We start from the raw sequence: 16,642 nt of genomic DNA, 5'->3' as shown, positions 1-16,642 counted from the left end.
TATATAAAGAATCGCAGGAAAAAAACCATGCAATAAAACCATCAACAAGTTGAAATTCATTATTACAAAAAACTTGTCAAGTAAAAAATTTCTGTAACGAGAATTGATTGTAAAATAAACGCAAATTAAAAAAAATGTAAAAAGTTGGAAAGGTTACAAAATTACGAAAATTTGTTTAAGATGCGGGAAATATTTATACGGCAAATGTACAGTTGATAATAAGATAATATGTAAAAAATGCAGTGGAGATATATCTGTGGCGGCACTCGACAGCAAAATACCACCGAAAGACACCAACTAGTATCGGACGGCGACAGCGCTGTGGTTAGCGCCTTGCGGGCACGGACATGGTGTGCTATGGAGACGACACCTTGGTCTTGGCCGGGGATCGCGGGTGGTACGAGACACAGAGGCTCGCGGAGACGGCCGTGGCGTGCACAGTGCGCGCCATTCGGAGACTAGGCCTGAACGTGTCGCCGACCAAGTCAGAGGCACTGGGGTTCTTCGACCATCGCACTAGAGGAATCCCCCCCCCCCTCCTGAACTCTGCGTGGACATTGACGGAGAGGAAGTACCGGTGATATCCCAGATGAGGTATCTGGATCTCACCATTGACAGCGGATGGACGTTCGGTCCACATTTCAATCTGCTGGTCCCGAAAGTGACGGCAGCAGCCAACGTCCTGTACGGTTTACTGCCGAACATCGGAGAAGCGAGAACCGGAGTGCGCCGCCTATATGAGGGAGTGATCCGATCGCGGGTCCTCTACGAGGCTCCCATATGGGCCGGAGATCTAATGGCCAACCGCCGCAGCCTGACCTTGCTGCGGAGACTACACAGGACGACCGCTATCCGCATAGCGAGGGGATATAGAACGATATCCCATGCGTCGGCATCAGTGCTAGCTGCGTCACCTCCGTTCGAACTGCAAGCCCTCGCATTCCAACAGGTGTACGACCACCTGAGGGATCTGGGCACGAGTGACGGGGGAACGCAGCCCACCAACTGTGACCGGCCGGTCCAAGAAGTCCGGAGGGAGGCAAATCGAAGGATATGGGAAAGGTGGCGCTCCCAATTGCTGGAGGAAGACACCACGCGGCCGCACCGAGCCGTTCGCGCCATCCTCCCCAACTGGGAGGCCTAGAGGGACCGCGGAAGAGTCCCACTCACATTCAAGACGACGCAAGTACTCACCGGTCACAGCGTGTTCGGGGAGTACCTGCTAAAAAATTCAAAGGGAGGTGACGTCCGTCTGTCACCACTGCCAAGAGGAGGAAGACACGGCACATCACACACTGGAGCGCTGCTCAGCGTGGGAAGAACTGCGCCGCGTACTACGCCTCACCATCGGCGATAGGCTAGCCCCTGAAGCGGTCATAGAGGCCATGACGAGGGGCCAACAGGAGTTAGCCGCCATCCGCAACTACTGCGAGCAAGTAATTCTAGCGAAGGAACGGGCGGAGAAAAACAGAGAGAAGAGAGGCGACCCCGTCAGAGTGGTTCGCCGAAGAGAACCGATACGACACCGCGAGACCGCGGCACCGCCACTACCGCCGTCATAGAAGAGCGCGGTGAAGGAGCCGTCAGACTGAGGGGGGTCTGGGCCCCCCCTCAGACTCGCACGACGGCCCAGGGAATGCGGCACTAGGGGGGGGGGGGTCCCCACACCTTGCTGCCAAACTCAACCAGGATGCTTACCACAACAACAAAGGGAGACGACGACGAAGGAGTGTTGCGGTAGCAAATCTAAAGAAAGGAACCGGGATACTCCTGACAAGCGTCGTAAAAACCACCGTGGGGTTTTAGTCGGTAAGAGTCCGACACTACCCGCCGCCCTCCAGAGGGCGGCCAGGCGTCCATGAGGATTTCCCCAGGATAAAAAAAATAAAAGAAAAGTGGTTAGCGCCTTAGGTTACGAACGTTCGGGACTCGGGTTTCAAATCCCGGCACCGGAGTCCCATTTTTCTTACGCAGCATCTGAAATGAGAAGAAAAAAGCAGCAGTACCCTAGCAGCGACATCCACACCAGCAAATACAATTATCACGACTTATTCACCTCACATCTCTATAGAAATAAAAGTGTAATTCTATTTAAGCCTATAATTGGAATTAAACAAAAGTAAATTTGGACGAAATTTAAGAAAAGTTCATCATTTTATATACATTTAGTTATAGATTAACCATTATCTAAGTTAAGTCATAAAAACTACTACTTCTTTAATCACCGATCATTTTGACCGCACACGGTAGGAGTAGGTGTACACGGAGTGTCGGTAGGTTTAGCGTTAATTACGTAAGATTTAGAGATTTTTCTTACTGTCGAGGCCCTTAATTTATACAATACATACTGAAAATTGGGACACTCCTTAGAGTTATTGCTCATTACGGTGAAATATGGTATAAGAGATACTCGAAGGTCGCTTGCACGGGCGAATAACCTTTGGTGGGGGGCGGCGACCACCCATCACTAGTTTTCCTTCCCGATAACATCATCGCCAAATAACGCTTCGCTAAAAACACCTTCTACATCTATTACACATAACATTCGTAGACATTAAATTCTTGAAAGATTGTTGGAGAGAAATAGTGATATTTTAATTGATAACTTAGTGTTAAGCAATATTTTAATTGTTATCTCGTTGTGAATATCATTCAAACCACCTCTATTATCTTAATCGAAACCGAAATCAACGATCGGCTCATTCGTGACGTCGATTATCGAATCAAAACGAGAAATTACGACTGTAGTTGACGCGCTATACTGCAAACGCGTCTCCCCGCGAATACGATCGAATAACAGTACATTGAATAACAAGGAAATTACTTTATATTTATACTTATATACCGAAGAAACTAGGTGGATTTCAAGTTTCATTTGATGTAGACCATAATATTAACACTTTGACTGCCACGTTGGTCATATATGACCGGCCACGGTTTCTCCTGTGACGCCACGGTGGTCATTGGTGACCGGACCGCTTGAACTTCTTACAATTGTAAAAATTGTATGAAAATTGACAGTTAGGGCATTTTGAATATAACCGATAAATAGAAGATACTTTGAAACAAAAAGTGCCCCATTGAGCAATTAAACATTTTTATTAGAACATCAATAAAAAAAAGAATGAGAACAAATCTTGTATCTAACGGTGCACTGTGTTTGCATCCATATCTTTGAGGGGTAATCTACGAATATTATTATAAACACACCTTAGAAAATAATCGTAAATGTTGCTTTATAATCATATAATTGAAGTTAGAAGTGAGCACATACCTTACTATTATATATAGAATGAGCAAATACTGTTTATTAATATCTTCTACACATTTCAACGATATATTCTGGACGTTTTGCTTACGACGATATAGCCTTATTATAATATGTCGCTATCAACTGTTAGCAAGGCACCACGATGGTCACCCGTGACCACCAATAAGATAAACGGTTCATTGGGGAAGAATGTTGTCTTATATCATCAATTTATTATTATTTTGCCATTATATGTTTTGAATAATAAAAATACTCCCGTGGCGTCCTGAGCGAAACATGTGGTTTCGGCGTAGCAGTCAAAGTGTTAATATCTATAATTGACTAACCTGCAACCGTAAAAATCCAATACCCGAAAATAATATAAAACAAAATTATCCGTAATAAATACTATTACTAGTAGAAACGAGTTGAAATTTCATAACAGATCAATATACATATAAAATTCTCTTTTAAAGAAGGAAGTAGACCGAGATACGAAGTTAGTATATATATACTACTACAGTCGGGGACATAAGAGAAGAAGAATAAAAGAGGGATGAAAAGCGAAACAGCAGCCGCTGAGTGGAAGTCGCATACGAAGCTCTGGGTAACTTGTCACTTTCCCTTAATCCGGATCAGCGGGACGACGGAACACCGGGCGATGTTCAGGCTTGCACCGTTAAATATTCAGAAGAAGTCTGGCCAGGTGTAAATCAGAGAGGCAAACCGCCCTCTCTGCCAACCCCTTCTTGGCTCTCCGATGCATTGCTCCCACGTGGATGCTTCGATACACATACATACATTCGACTATACGACTCATCCCAACATGTTCTTTTTCGACGTGGACGGGCCAATGAGATTTAACTACTATTCTTTGTTATTTACACCCGCTGTCCACCGTGAAAAAGAGAAGGGCCGTGAACAAAGCGCGCGCTATTCGAATAAAAGTGAGGTCGTTTAATGTGGCCCCCGAGTAATTGTTTAATTCCATCGCCGAGAGAATGGAGGCACGAGATTTTGGAGCGATGGTGTCTTGGAAAGAGTAAAAGAAAGGGAGGGATAGATTATTTCTATGGGAAGGTTAGGTTAAGGTTAAACCACCTGACTATCACGTTCAACGAAGAACTATGAAAATGCTGATTATGAAATTGTACAAATTGTTAAAAAACGAAACGTAGGAAAATAAAACTTTTACATATACGTACTATTGTAAAAAGCTATTTTCCACATTTCGGTTTACCTATAAACGCACAAGCGTTTCTCGGTCTAATCACTAGCTTATAAACTTATATGCATTTCGAAACGACGAGCGACGAATTCTTCGTGTTATTCTTAAGGGGTGGCATGACGGAGGGCAGAACAGAAAAGAGGGGGAAAAGGAAGGTGGTTGCGAGTCTCTTATTGGGGTTCAAGAAATATATGGGCGGAAATAAGCCCCTGGCATCGCCAAGATGAAAGGACGATAAAGGCAGGTCGAGTGACCGGAGGCATGCAAATTGATAGTAATAGCTATCCTCCACTGTCTGTCTACCTTCGAGTCCCTTTTCCATGTTCTTTAGAGGATTCTCCCCCCCCCCCCCCCTCTCGCCACATCCTTGGAATCCTCGCGTGCGCCATGTGACATCGATCATTTTGATTTACCACCGTTTACGTTATTATCCGCAGGAAACGCAACGAGACAAAAGGAACTACTCTATCTTGATTATGCCAACTGCCGACTGATTTGTATGTTTTCGACATCAATACGAGTTTCAGTTTCAGTTTCAATCCATATTTCGTGTGTTTGACTTCTTGTGGAGGGAAGAAGAGATATTATCGTAAGTACTTGGAAGAATGTTTTTAGATAAGGAATGTATGTATATAAATGAACTAATCATGCTTGAAGAGGTTTGATTATATTTGAGATGGAGAATACTAAAGAATGCAAAATATCGAGAATACGAAATGATTATTCTTAATCGAATTTTATTAACTTGGGACTTTTACGAAGATTTTATACAAGAACTTCGCTAATAAATTTTCAGTTTCGAATGTTTAGAGTGGTATAACTGAAACCCTCAAATTCCTAAGTTTCTTTAGACTATTCGCAAAAATATCACAACTTATATCGAAAAAACCAAAACTAAAAAGCAAAGCAAACCAATGTAAAATAAAAAGTCACTCTGTCATTATTCACGCAGCTCAAGAATCACGAGTTTCTTGATAACAAGCATTCATCAGCGAGGGAGTTGCGACAAAACATTTTTGAATCAGCGGGAAGCAGAATCGTTGCTTTTCGGGTGAAACTGTGCGCATAGCGACCAAGAGCCGAAGCATGAAAAAGATTTTCAAGCGGCGCTGGTCTTTTCCCCGTTCTGGGTTCGGTGAAAGACTTTCGCCACGCGGAGAAGTTGGCCGCTGGAAAATACCTGGATACGTAGGGAACCACTCGACCCAAAAAGCATTCGAGGAGGTTGTCGACGAAATATGAACGACTAGCATGAATACAAGCCAGCGGGATCGGGTTTGCACGCGTTATTCATCCTTGCGGGGTTGTTTCACCGTCGACACACCGCGCTACGAAAAGTGCAGGCGCAAAAGTATGCGACCTCTTGAAAATCTGCGAGAGCATCACTCGAAACTTAAAACTTGCGGAATGTAGGTACTGAAACATATGCTTCTTTACCGCGCGTATTTCGCCCCGGGGCAAGATACTCTCTCAAGATCGGACCAGTTCCCATAAAACTACCAACTACGCGAGGACAACTCTTCGGTTTTGACCCGGTTTCGTCTACACGATTCTTTAATTCAAAGATATGAAATTGGAAATACGAAATATATTTCAAATGTTTTGCGAATATCGTTGCCATATTTTTCCGATATAAAAATTATAGGAGAAGATTAGGTATACCTAATATCTAAAATATGACAATCAGTAACTTTGAAATCAATGTTTTTAGTAAATATTTCTCAAGAGAAATCTCGCAACTAAATTTGATAAAAAGTTTTAGCGATGCGATTGCTTAAGCGTGACTTGAAAATTATCCACGTGAAAACCTTCACATAAATAGTCCATAATATACATAATCATATTTCGCTAGTTATATTTTACAAAATGTAGAACTTTATTTAAAGATATGAGACGTAATCGGTGATTCGACGTCTAATAGAGGGTGAAAGGAGGAAACGAAATAATTCCAGTGGAAAGATTACGTCATAAACAATCACTGAAACTCGACGTGTCAATGGGAGGATTAAGATTCATCGTCTTTCACCAGGATGGGATACACGCTCACAATGTTTTACGTTACGGAGGAAAATGCTATTCCGGTTGGCTCAGTCACAGTCCCTGATGACTGTGCAAAGAGCTTGGTATCCATCAACCCACATTGTTCCCCCTCATCCCTTTCATTACTCTAACCCGCCTTACCACTCTATACCCTATCACACTTGCTGCCGCTTACCGTGGAATTTCTTTGTCCCGAAAATGGGATCGTCGCAGAACCATTGAAAACAGGCTAGATCGTTACACATTCTTGCTCTTTAAGCAGAACTTTACCTCTAAACTGCGTCGCCAGTCCCTATTACATTATTACGATATCTATGTTTCATTTATTCATCATTATTTTATTTAGATCACTGGTAAAATATATGATAAGCAATGTCTATATTCAATAGCTAATTTTATATATAGCCTATGAAAACTATCCTTTTATTTGGCTGTATTAAATATTTCGTTTGCACACTGGTGTAACGATTCCTTAATTGGTTATGCATAAAATTTCATAGATTTATCGCCTATTTACTTGTAATATCACATATGTAATGTTAATGTTTATATTTATTCAATTAATATTCTTGTTAATATTGATGTTCATATTTATGTAATTATGATTGTCGTTAATATTAATGTCTATAGTAATTATCAATTAAAAATGCTGAATAAATTCAACGTCATATATTGATATGTAAATATAAATGATTTTGGAACAAAGTGCATTTTTAAGCAGACTATTGTGACGGACTATAAGTACGTTAAATCAGGTATTGATATAATAAAATCGTCTAAGAAATTGGATATTCTTAAACTAACGAAATATTTTAAAAAATATACTAAAACCATTTCTGTTCGTCTACACTGTTTCCTTTTCATGAAAAGCTATTTGAAATCTTGATCTCTTTAGACCGTATAAATCAAAAGATTCAACGTCCTTTTACCAATTAAGGTATCCCATTCCTGAGCAACCTTAAAAAAGAGAGAAGAAAAAAAAGGAATCTCTCAACGAGAGCTTTCAAGCTTTCCATTTTCATATCCAACGATTTCCTGAACGTCTAACGATCATTATGCCTGTCTACTCGGTCGTGATGAAAATCTCATACCGGATAATGAAAATCATTCAAATTGTATTTATGAATTCGAAAGTTTTTCCTACAAACCACAGCGCCGCGGCCGAGCCCGTAAGAAACTTTAAATAAAATTCATTTGGGAGATTCGTGATCCGGTATTACCATAAATTTGCAAGCTATCCACCGCAGTCTTGGAATTTATTTCAGCTTCAGCTAGCAGGACAATCCTGAGAGAAGAGAGAATCTCGAAATTCTGCCGTGAACGCACTTACGAACTTCTTTTCCATCGTAATGGTACTTATAAGTTGTTAGACGCATAAGGAGGACATTGTTATACGTATAATGCTCGATTATAACATAGATTGAGCTAATTTTAGGAACCTACCTTTTTTTCATAAATAAAATTTTAATTACGCAATTTGCTTCACAAACCGATAAGTTATAGATAGACATCGGAAAAGATTTGTTTCGTCTACTAAATATTATAAAAAGCATTATACTTTGGATATTTTTTTTTTTTTTTTTTGCAAGTCTAATTTTTCTATAGATGCATAAATATCTGCAATCTAAGTACAGATGTAGAAACAAATTTTATTAATACAGAAAACACGCAACGTAATCAGCATGAACGCCGAATTCAATGATCTCGATGTAACAACACGTTGAGCGCGACAAGGGACATTTCTACGCGTGGAGCAGTAGTGTCGTTCTCCTCGTACTCGTAATGTAATGTCCTCGCGAGAACGTACCGGGAACTACATTATCCCCTGTTGCACGCCGGCTACATCCCCTGACCAATTGTCCCGGTTGTAAATTACCAGGGCCAGACCCGAATTCCGCGTGGGATTCCTCGTCGTCGCACTTACGAGCACGTGTGCGTGCTCTTGAACGCGTAAACATCTCGGCCCAGTGCCAGTCTACGGATTATGCGCGTGAATTTCGAAGGTCGACACTCTCTACACAGACACGAATACGACGAGGATACAGGCGCTAGAAGCAATCGATGACAAGGAGCACGTCGATGCTTCAAATCTCTCTTGCACAAGTGGCGCGACTTTTTTATCGATTTCTGTAATGTTATAAATTGAAGGGAATAATGAAGGATTTTTTAATTCTGACTATATAAGGTATGATAAAAATGGCAAAGAATGTTTCATATTAGGTTCGTGAATTGTAATATTTGGCGATAAAGATCGGACCAAATACACCTACTATGAATAAACAAATATGTTTCACCCTCTGAGTATCAAAAACGAGTACTTATATATATACAGGAACACGTATTAAATACTTTAGCTATTTCGTACATTTTCGAATATTTTTTGCATTCTATACATAATCGTACAGTTAAATTTTTCAAAAATGCATGAATATCTTACTAAACGGTACGCATCAACTACAAACCTGAATTTTTCACAGAGTACAAATTACCACCGATAATTGCATCTCTAAGAGTAACATTCCTTCATCAGAAAACCATTTGCTTTCTCGAAGAGAGCTCACTGCGTCGAGATACCGATCGACGGAATCTTCGCACGTTTGCTCGTTTACACGCTCCCTGCTGGTTGCCCTCCGCCTTCTTCCACTACCTTCTCTCTACACCTGGTATAATTCCCCATTTAACATCCGGTTCTCGTACTAACGATATATCGGCAATTGCGCTCAGTTCCCTTCGTTCCAACCAGCACGTCTTCTATTCCCATCTTCTCTTCTTCCTTCCTGTTAGTAGGATTTCCTACAAGCGTTAGACTCGTACGTTTGACGTATGCTTTCACCGCTTTCGACTAGATACGACGGCCATATGCAGATAAGATTTTCTACAAGCGTGAAGCAGTACAACTTTTGTATTTTCAATTAGCCCCTTTAGAATCACGGACTTTTAGAATTAACATTCTTTTGGATTCTTAATAATCAGGACATTCAGGAATTATTTTCGTAGTACCCTCGAATTCTTAGCTCTAAGAAGCTTGAAATGTATGAAATATTAGTATCCAGTAAGGAATAATATATGTTATTTTCGTGAAATTTCAAAACGTCTCCTATACACATAAAATTCGTCAATGTTTTCTGATAACTAACTAGATATTTTGTGAACCACTGTTGGAAATTCGAGGATTAAACCGGATGCGCACCCATAGGCAAGAAGCGCATGCGTCGCAGGAAACGGTACGCATTGCGGTTGTAATATCGTGGCTCGGCCGTTTCACCGCTGCGAAGATATAGTTAAAGCCCTCTGTGGCTTCTACATCTCTGTTTCTCTTTCTGTTAGCCTTCTCGCGATTCTCTCTAGCCGAACATATAACGACGCCACCTTTTGCCATCTTACCGAATTGGGACGAAGGAACAAGGGAATCTGGAGGAGGAAAATGTAGAAACGACCGGAGAACTTGGCGAGAGCTTTGTATTATATGGAGCTGGTATGTCGCGCGACTTGAAAACCGCGCCGAAGGATAGCGAACATGTCCGAATCACTGACGATTATTGCCGAAAAATGCCGAAGTGTAGGAAGTTGTGACTTGCGCGCAACTTACTGGACTATTCAAAATAATTTATAGCGTGTTTGACAGTCGGTATTAATTTCAGGTCATTGTTTTAAAAATGTATCGAAGATAGTATGTAGGATGTGTAATTAATATATCTGTGTTTTGGCCCGTGTAGTTTCTAAAACGGGTACACATGTACTAACATATTCGTGAGATTGTTGATGTATAACGGTTTCATTAAGCAGCATACATTTGTATATAAAATAACATGGAAAAGAGAAAATTGATTTTGATTCTAAATTTCAAACAGCACATCGAATTTGAATTCAGTTGCATTCGACAAAATACTTGTCAGTATGTAATAATGCTTTGTGTTTCTTCGAACACCGACAAATGTAGCCGCGGAATTTGGCATAATAGACCATGCATGCAATCGGACGAAATAAACGCTACAAGATTAAAATAAACTCTTGCTTTTCAAAATATTCACATTGCAAATAAATATCGTACAATATATTGAATTTTCTCTATTAAAAATGGAAGGGGCAATTTCTTTTTTGTATATATGATAGCGAATGCAAAAATGTTTAGAAGATAGTCAATATTGAAAAATATCATAATTTTACAAAAAAAAAAAAAAAATATCGAATATATACGATGAATTGATATAATATACGCCAGGATAGATGATCATTAAACTAAACTGATATTCTGCGCGAATTAAATTACCTGGAAAAGCTGAAAAGAAGAAAGCAATTCCTACTCAAGATATACCGCTTCTTGTATTTGATTACACGAACGTACTCTTGCTTTAAAATACGAAGCAATTAACAAGGGTCGAAATCTCAACCGAGAAACTGGAATCGGAAAACAGAGGAAAGGGGTTAAACACGACCCCCGGTTTCTTCGTTCGTTCACAAAACTTCCAGGCATCCCGTTAAACTCGCTCGATTTCTCCTGTGCACGCGCACTTACCGGCGCGATTATTGTTTCCGGCATGCCGGAACATATATCCGGTAGCACATTTCGCGCGGTATTAAGGCGCCTATATTCTCAGACAACAACAACTCTACTCTCCAAGGAGACAAAGTTGGATCGGTGTTCTATGTTACGGCTATGGGCTAACAACAACGCTCAAGGGAACCAGAAACGATATAGGCATTCAACAGCTTTGATGCAACTACACTAACTTTCAAGAATATGTATCGCTCATTTGCTGCAACAATGAATTAAAAAATCACGATTTTAGGGGAAAGAAGATTTTAGAGTTTGAATCTTTCGTTAGAATTTTCTATGAAAAATTGCACTAAAATATCAAATTTATATAATAATTTAACTAATACTTAGTACTAATAATTTATATATCAATTTAACTAAGAAGTTAATAATTATTTATTATATTGTTAATTTATCATTAATCTGTACACTTTGGTTAAATTCACATATTATTATTACCACAAATAGATCAAAATGGTATTTCTGTACGGTAGTATACAAGCTTTCAATGAAGCTCCAATTGGAATAGAACAACATAGTGTAGTATCGTGGACAAAAGGCCTAAAAGATATCGGGTAAACCATAAACATTGTCGCGAGCCGAGATGCCGACAGGCCTATCAATGTGTCGTCGGTCCTTCAGTTGAATAGTTTCGTAAAAAAAAAGGCCTACGTGACTGGCCACGAGCGTGACACGTGCGTGGTGAGACTAAAACAAAAGGACAAAAGGATGCTAAGGTAGAAAGACAAATTCACAGTCAGTGTCAGTGGAGAAGTCAAAAAGTGTGAATCGAGAAGTCAGAGACTGCGAGTTGCGTTGTCGAGATAGAGTTGCTAGCGTTTTGGAGAGTGTGGTCCGCGCGCGAGAGAGAGAGCGTTGGATCCGTTGTAACGAGAATTGCAAATTGATTATTAAGTTGTCTAAAGTATAATACGTTATTGCGATTAGTTCACGTTAAACAACCATCGTTTTTCTGTTTAATCAACATCTGTACAATCCATTCATTCGTAAATAAATCATCATTAATTATTAGTATTTCCCGATACTACAATAGCCTGTAGATTTTTTGCATTGATCTCACAGGACTCTGATTAGGCTTACAATACTTTGCTCTCACGACAACATCACACGATTTGTTTCCTACTTGATGCCACTTTGAGTATATCGCAGGAAACACGTTATATGCCTGCTTTAATTTTATTATTTTTATTATCAAAACATGTTATATAACTTTACTATGTAACGTATTTTGCTATATGTACAGTGTACTTGCAGATTAAGAAAAGAATAGAGAGATTCGAATTGTTCATACAGATTAATTTAATTGTTCATACAGATTAATTTAATTGTTAAATATCAAAAGCAAAACCAATGTAATAACAGCTTAAAACAGCATCTGAAAAACGATAACATCCAAGGAAACCACTTGCGATTGAAAGAGTCGTATATGGGAAAATTCAAAGGTTTATTATAAATTGATATAAAAGGATTACTCTGAACATTTTTCAATGATTTTCTATGCAACAATAATATAATATTTCTATATAATAACTTTCTCTGTTAATGTTGTACATTATTTGACATTCTTTACTGTGAATTACCCATATTTGCTTATCAAACAAATTTAAATTGACTTGTGTTGCAGATATCTACCCTGTTCTATAAATTATTTCAAGGAATCTAAATATAACAGCTGTTTCTTCCATATTTATGTAAAAATGTATTGGATAAGTTTTCAAGTAACCGATACTCTGTGACGCCATCATTTCTTTTTAACAAAATTTCAGCTGATTATAATGATGTTTTTATAAATTAAAAATTTTAAAAATTTATAGCTATTGCTTAAAAAATGTTTATTTTTGGATTTACTACCACTGCACATTTTTTCACGATATCATACATTAATATAATCTTTTTATCTTTTCCTACAGTCCCCCAGATCTAGCAACATGCAGATCTTCGTTGAGACCTTAACAGGGAAAACTATTACTCTTGAAGTTGAAGCTTCTGACAAGATAGAGAATGCGAAAGCTAAGATCCAAGAAACAGAGGAGATTATTACCATCACTGCTAGCAATTCTCAATAGAAACATATGCAAGATAACTGGGATATTTCAATTTAACTGCATCGTTTGCAAAGATTACAGTCCATTGGGCCACAAGATTTAAATATTAACGTAAAGACAAAGAAGATCTTGATACTAGTCTTGAATACGTGCTTGAATTTAGTCCATTGCGCCAACAAAATGTTCCTGCAACTACGAATGATAAAAATGTATTTGGGGAAGGTACACCAACGCCATCACGTTACAGGATACCTCCAAGAGCATTAATTCTCAATTCAGAAGAAGCAAAAACGTTTGCTTTACTAAAACATTACGGATTAGGTCAATACGTGCCTATATTTCTTGAACAATATATATATACATATATATGTATGTATGTATGTATTTTAGTTTGAGATTGATTTGTTTATGACTTAAAACTAATGAAGATTTAATTGAAATTGATTTAATTGAAATATGAAGCTGACAGAAAAGCTATATTAAAAGTGATAAACAGATCATAAAAATATCAGCGACACAAAAAGAATTTATTACCTTTTCTTAATTATGTCTAATTCTAATTATTTATTATTATTTTATTTGTTATAAAAGCTAAAGCTGATTTAATGTATAAATTTAAAATTATTAATTAAGTATTATTTCTTATACTAACTTAGTACAGTTAAGAACACATATGATACATTTCAATTTTTGCTTACAAAGATACATTCACATACATTTACATACGAAATGGCTGTAAAATTGTTGTATTCTCAATGTGTGATAATACTTTATTAATAAGTACACATTTTGTTTGCTTTAGGATCATGCGGAATTGAACGCACATTTAGACAATCGTTCAATTCACTATCCTTCATTTGATCCAACTGATTTATTTTTGCCATTGTCTCCGCGATATTGTTTTGATCCTATTTAATAAATTAGAGAATAATTATATGCAACTTTAACTTAATCATACTGAATTTAGAAACATAAATATGTGTATACTGATAAATATGAGCTGCTACCTTTATCAGATTTAGCTTTTGATAGTTTCTCCTTTAGCGTCAAATGTTTTTGTCTTTGATCTTTTTCTTCCGGTAGCTATTTTTAAATAGAAAAGTTTATAAGCGAAGCATAAACAATGAAAGATAAAATATATCTTAGAAAGAAAATGTAGAAGAAGATATCACTTTTGCCTTGGCATAAGAATTCATCTTTTGAATTTTAAAGTACGTAGAAATTGTTCTTTCCTTTGATACAGTAAAATTTGGGTATCTTGATGCATTATCTGTGATAAAATTATTTTCCACATAATGTACAAATGAATTTTGCATAGCATTTAAACATTGAATACCTATGAAATTTATTTTATAATTCAAGCAATTACAATCTTTAGGTATATTTGTAAAGGTATATTATTATCTTAGTACCACTTTGATCTTCTTTCACATGCTTGTTGTTTAATTTTGCTCTCATATTTTCATGAAATTGTACATTACGAATTTGATGAATTTTAGTTAATTGCGTTCTTAATGCTGTAGCAGTATTCACATCTTTTGTCAATCCATCTACATATTTATCGGAAAATTCTAATTGTGAGATAATATTACTCTTTTCCTTCAGATACGTACTTAATCCTCTGTCCTTTGATGATGCATTACTTGATTTTATACTTAAAGGTTTCTGTTTATAATGGAGAATAGATTTTATTTCTGTGTAACTCACCGTACTATCAAATGGAGTATCTTTGGATATCTGTAGCCGTTTACCACAAACTCCAGGTAATTTCATTAGCATATCAGATAAAAAGTGTGTAATTGTAGATTCTTTTTCTCTATTTGGAATAATTTCTAATGGACTACTTGCTAGACACATTTGAGGATATGTAAAAGCTTTAGATTTGGAAATTGAAAATTTAATTTCATAAAATAAAATTCCATCTTTATTCTTTGGTAAATAATATCCATACTAAAACGTTATACATATTTATATACAAAAATTATATTTGAAGGGAAATTGCAAGACGAATAAACATAGATATTGTCGTTTATACCATATTTTTCCAGTGTCTACGTAATTGGTCATAATCTTTGAAAGCACATTTTGCTGGAAGTTCTTTAGATACAGATAATACTTTGCCTTTTTTTGTACTACAAAAATTAGAAAATTTTATTTTAAACCAAATATACATATATATTCCATATATATTCCACTAAATGAAATAAATTAGTTACCTTGGTAACACATGTACAAATGGAAGATTATAACGAGATAAATCAACGTATCCTTTAGGGTCTGCTAAAAAATGTGATAATATAGATGGTGAAAGATAGTCTTCAAGTTTTATATATGGAATTTTAAGTATTTCTGCATGAAGTTGCAAACACATTTTCCTTTCTAGAAACTTTTTAATGTTAACATATTTCATATGATTTTAATATCAGTTATACAAAGAACAAAATTAGATTTTCCATTACCCCCTATAAGTATATCTAATTTTAATGCTCTAGTTCCTTCTATAAAGTTATAAAAATGTTTTCCTTGAACAAAATAATCATCAACTTTATTCCACAAAGGAGCTATCTTAGTTTGTATCGTATACCTAAGACAACTTTTATAAACTTCTGTAGTAACTGATCTTAATCCTCGATACTGACAGAAATAAAAACCAGTTTATCATTGAAATAATATATTTAGAGTCAATAAAGATTTGTATCGTGAATATACCACTAGTTTAAAATTTCTCAAAATTTTGTCCAATCTACCAGTTTCAGAAAATTGTTTATGCGTTATAACAAATATATATCTTTCTGTACCCATTACTGGCGAAGCAATAACGTCAGATATTAAATGAATAAGTAATCTAAAATTTTATTGTTAGTAAAATATAAAGATCATTAAGATCATTATGATAGTATTATGGAATAGAAAGTTTTTGAAAGGGCAGAATTTGCCCTTGACTTACCGGCATTTCATTGTTTGCCAATAAAAATGTGATTTTGCCGATGGATCATGAACTTCAAGAAAATCAGTTTCGCAAATTGCACAACATAGGTTACTCATTTCCGGAAATAAAGCGTACAGAACCGACTGTTCTTTTTTTCTATTCATAAGATTACAAGCATCCATTATATATAATTGCTTGCTATTCTTAATTATTTTATGTTCTTGTAGATCCAATTTATACTAACAATTTTTCAAAAACGTATTTTCGAATGAATAGCCAACATTTAAAATTCTAAAAGTTGTAGTAATATTTTAAATATGATTTTTATGAAGAAGCTTTATTCTCAATTATGTTAAAATTAAACTTGTATGTGAGACATCTAAACTTTTCATATTTAAAAGAAATTTAAAATCTTGTTAAGTAAAAAGACGACTCTTTTTCTATTACCAACATATTATCTTATTTAGCGGTTACTGAGGAGTTTATATTATATATATTGGTACGGATCACTGAACCGCTTTATTCAATAAAGTGCGCGAAAAATTCAAGATAACTACATATTAAGATGTAAGCATAGCTTTTTTAATAGAGA

At 36.8% G+C, this 16,642-nt stretch overlaps 1 protein-coding gene across 1 annotated transcript; it reads right to left on the bottom strand.

Moving 5' to 3' along the window:
• Positions 1 to 14,441: 14,441 nt before the first annotated feature.
• On the bottom strand, positions 14,442 to 16,199 carry LOC139996471 (uncharacterized protein C18orf63-like). Its single transcript, XM_072020845.2, has 5 exons — positions 16,069 to 16,199; positions 15,831 to 15,966; positions 15,581 to 15,755; positions 15,338 to 15,500; positions 14,442 to 15,253 (listed from the first exon to the last, which is right to left on the bottom strand). Exons 1-5 carry the CDS (start codon positions 16,164 to 16,166, stop codon positions 15,151 to 15,153), a joined length of 675 nt encoding a protein of 224 aa, XP_071876946.1. The 5' UTR covers positions 16,167 to 16,199; the 3' UTR covers positions 14,442 to 15,150.
• Between the last annotated feature and the right edge of the window lie 443 nt (positions 16,200 to 16,642).

The sequence above is a fragment of the Bombus fervidus genome, chromosome 18 (assembly GCF_041682495.2).
Source record: "Bombus fervidus isolate BK054 chromosome 18, iyBomFerv1, whole genome shotgun sequence".
In the NCBI taxonomy this organism is placed as follows: Eukaryota; Metazoa; Arthropoda; class Insecta; order Hymenoptera; family Apidae; genus Bombus; species Bombus fervidus.
Note: the sequence above shows the minus strand (reverse complement) of the source record. Positions and strands in the feature narration are given on the sequence as shown.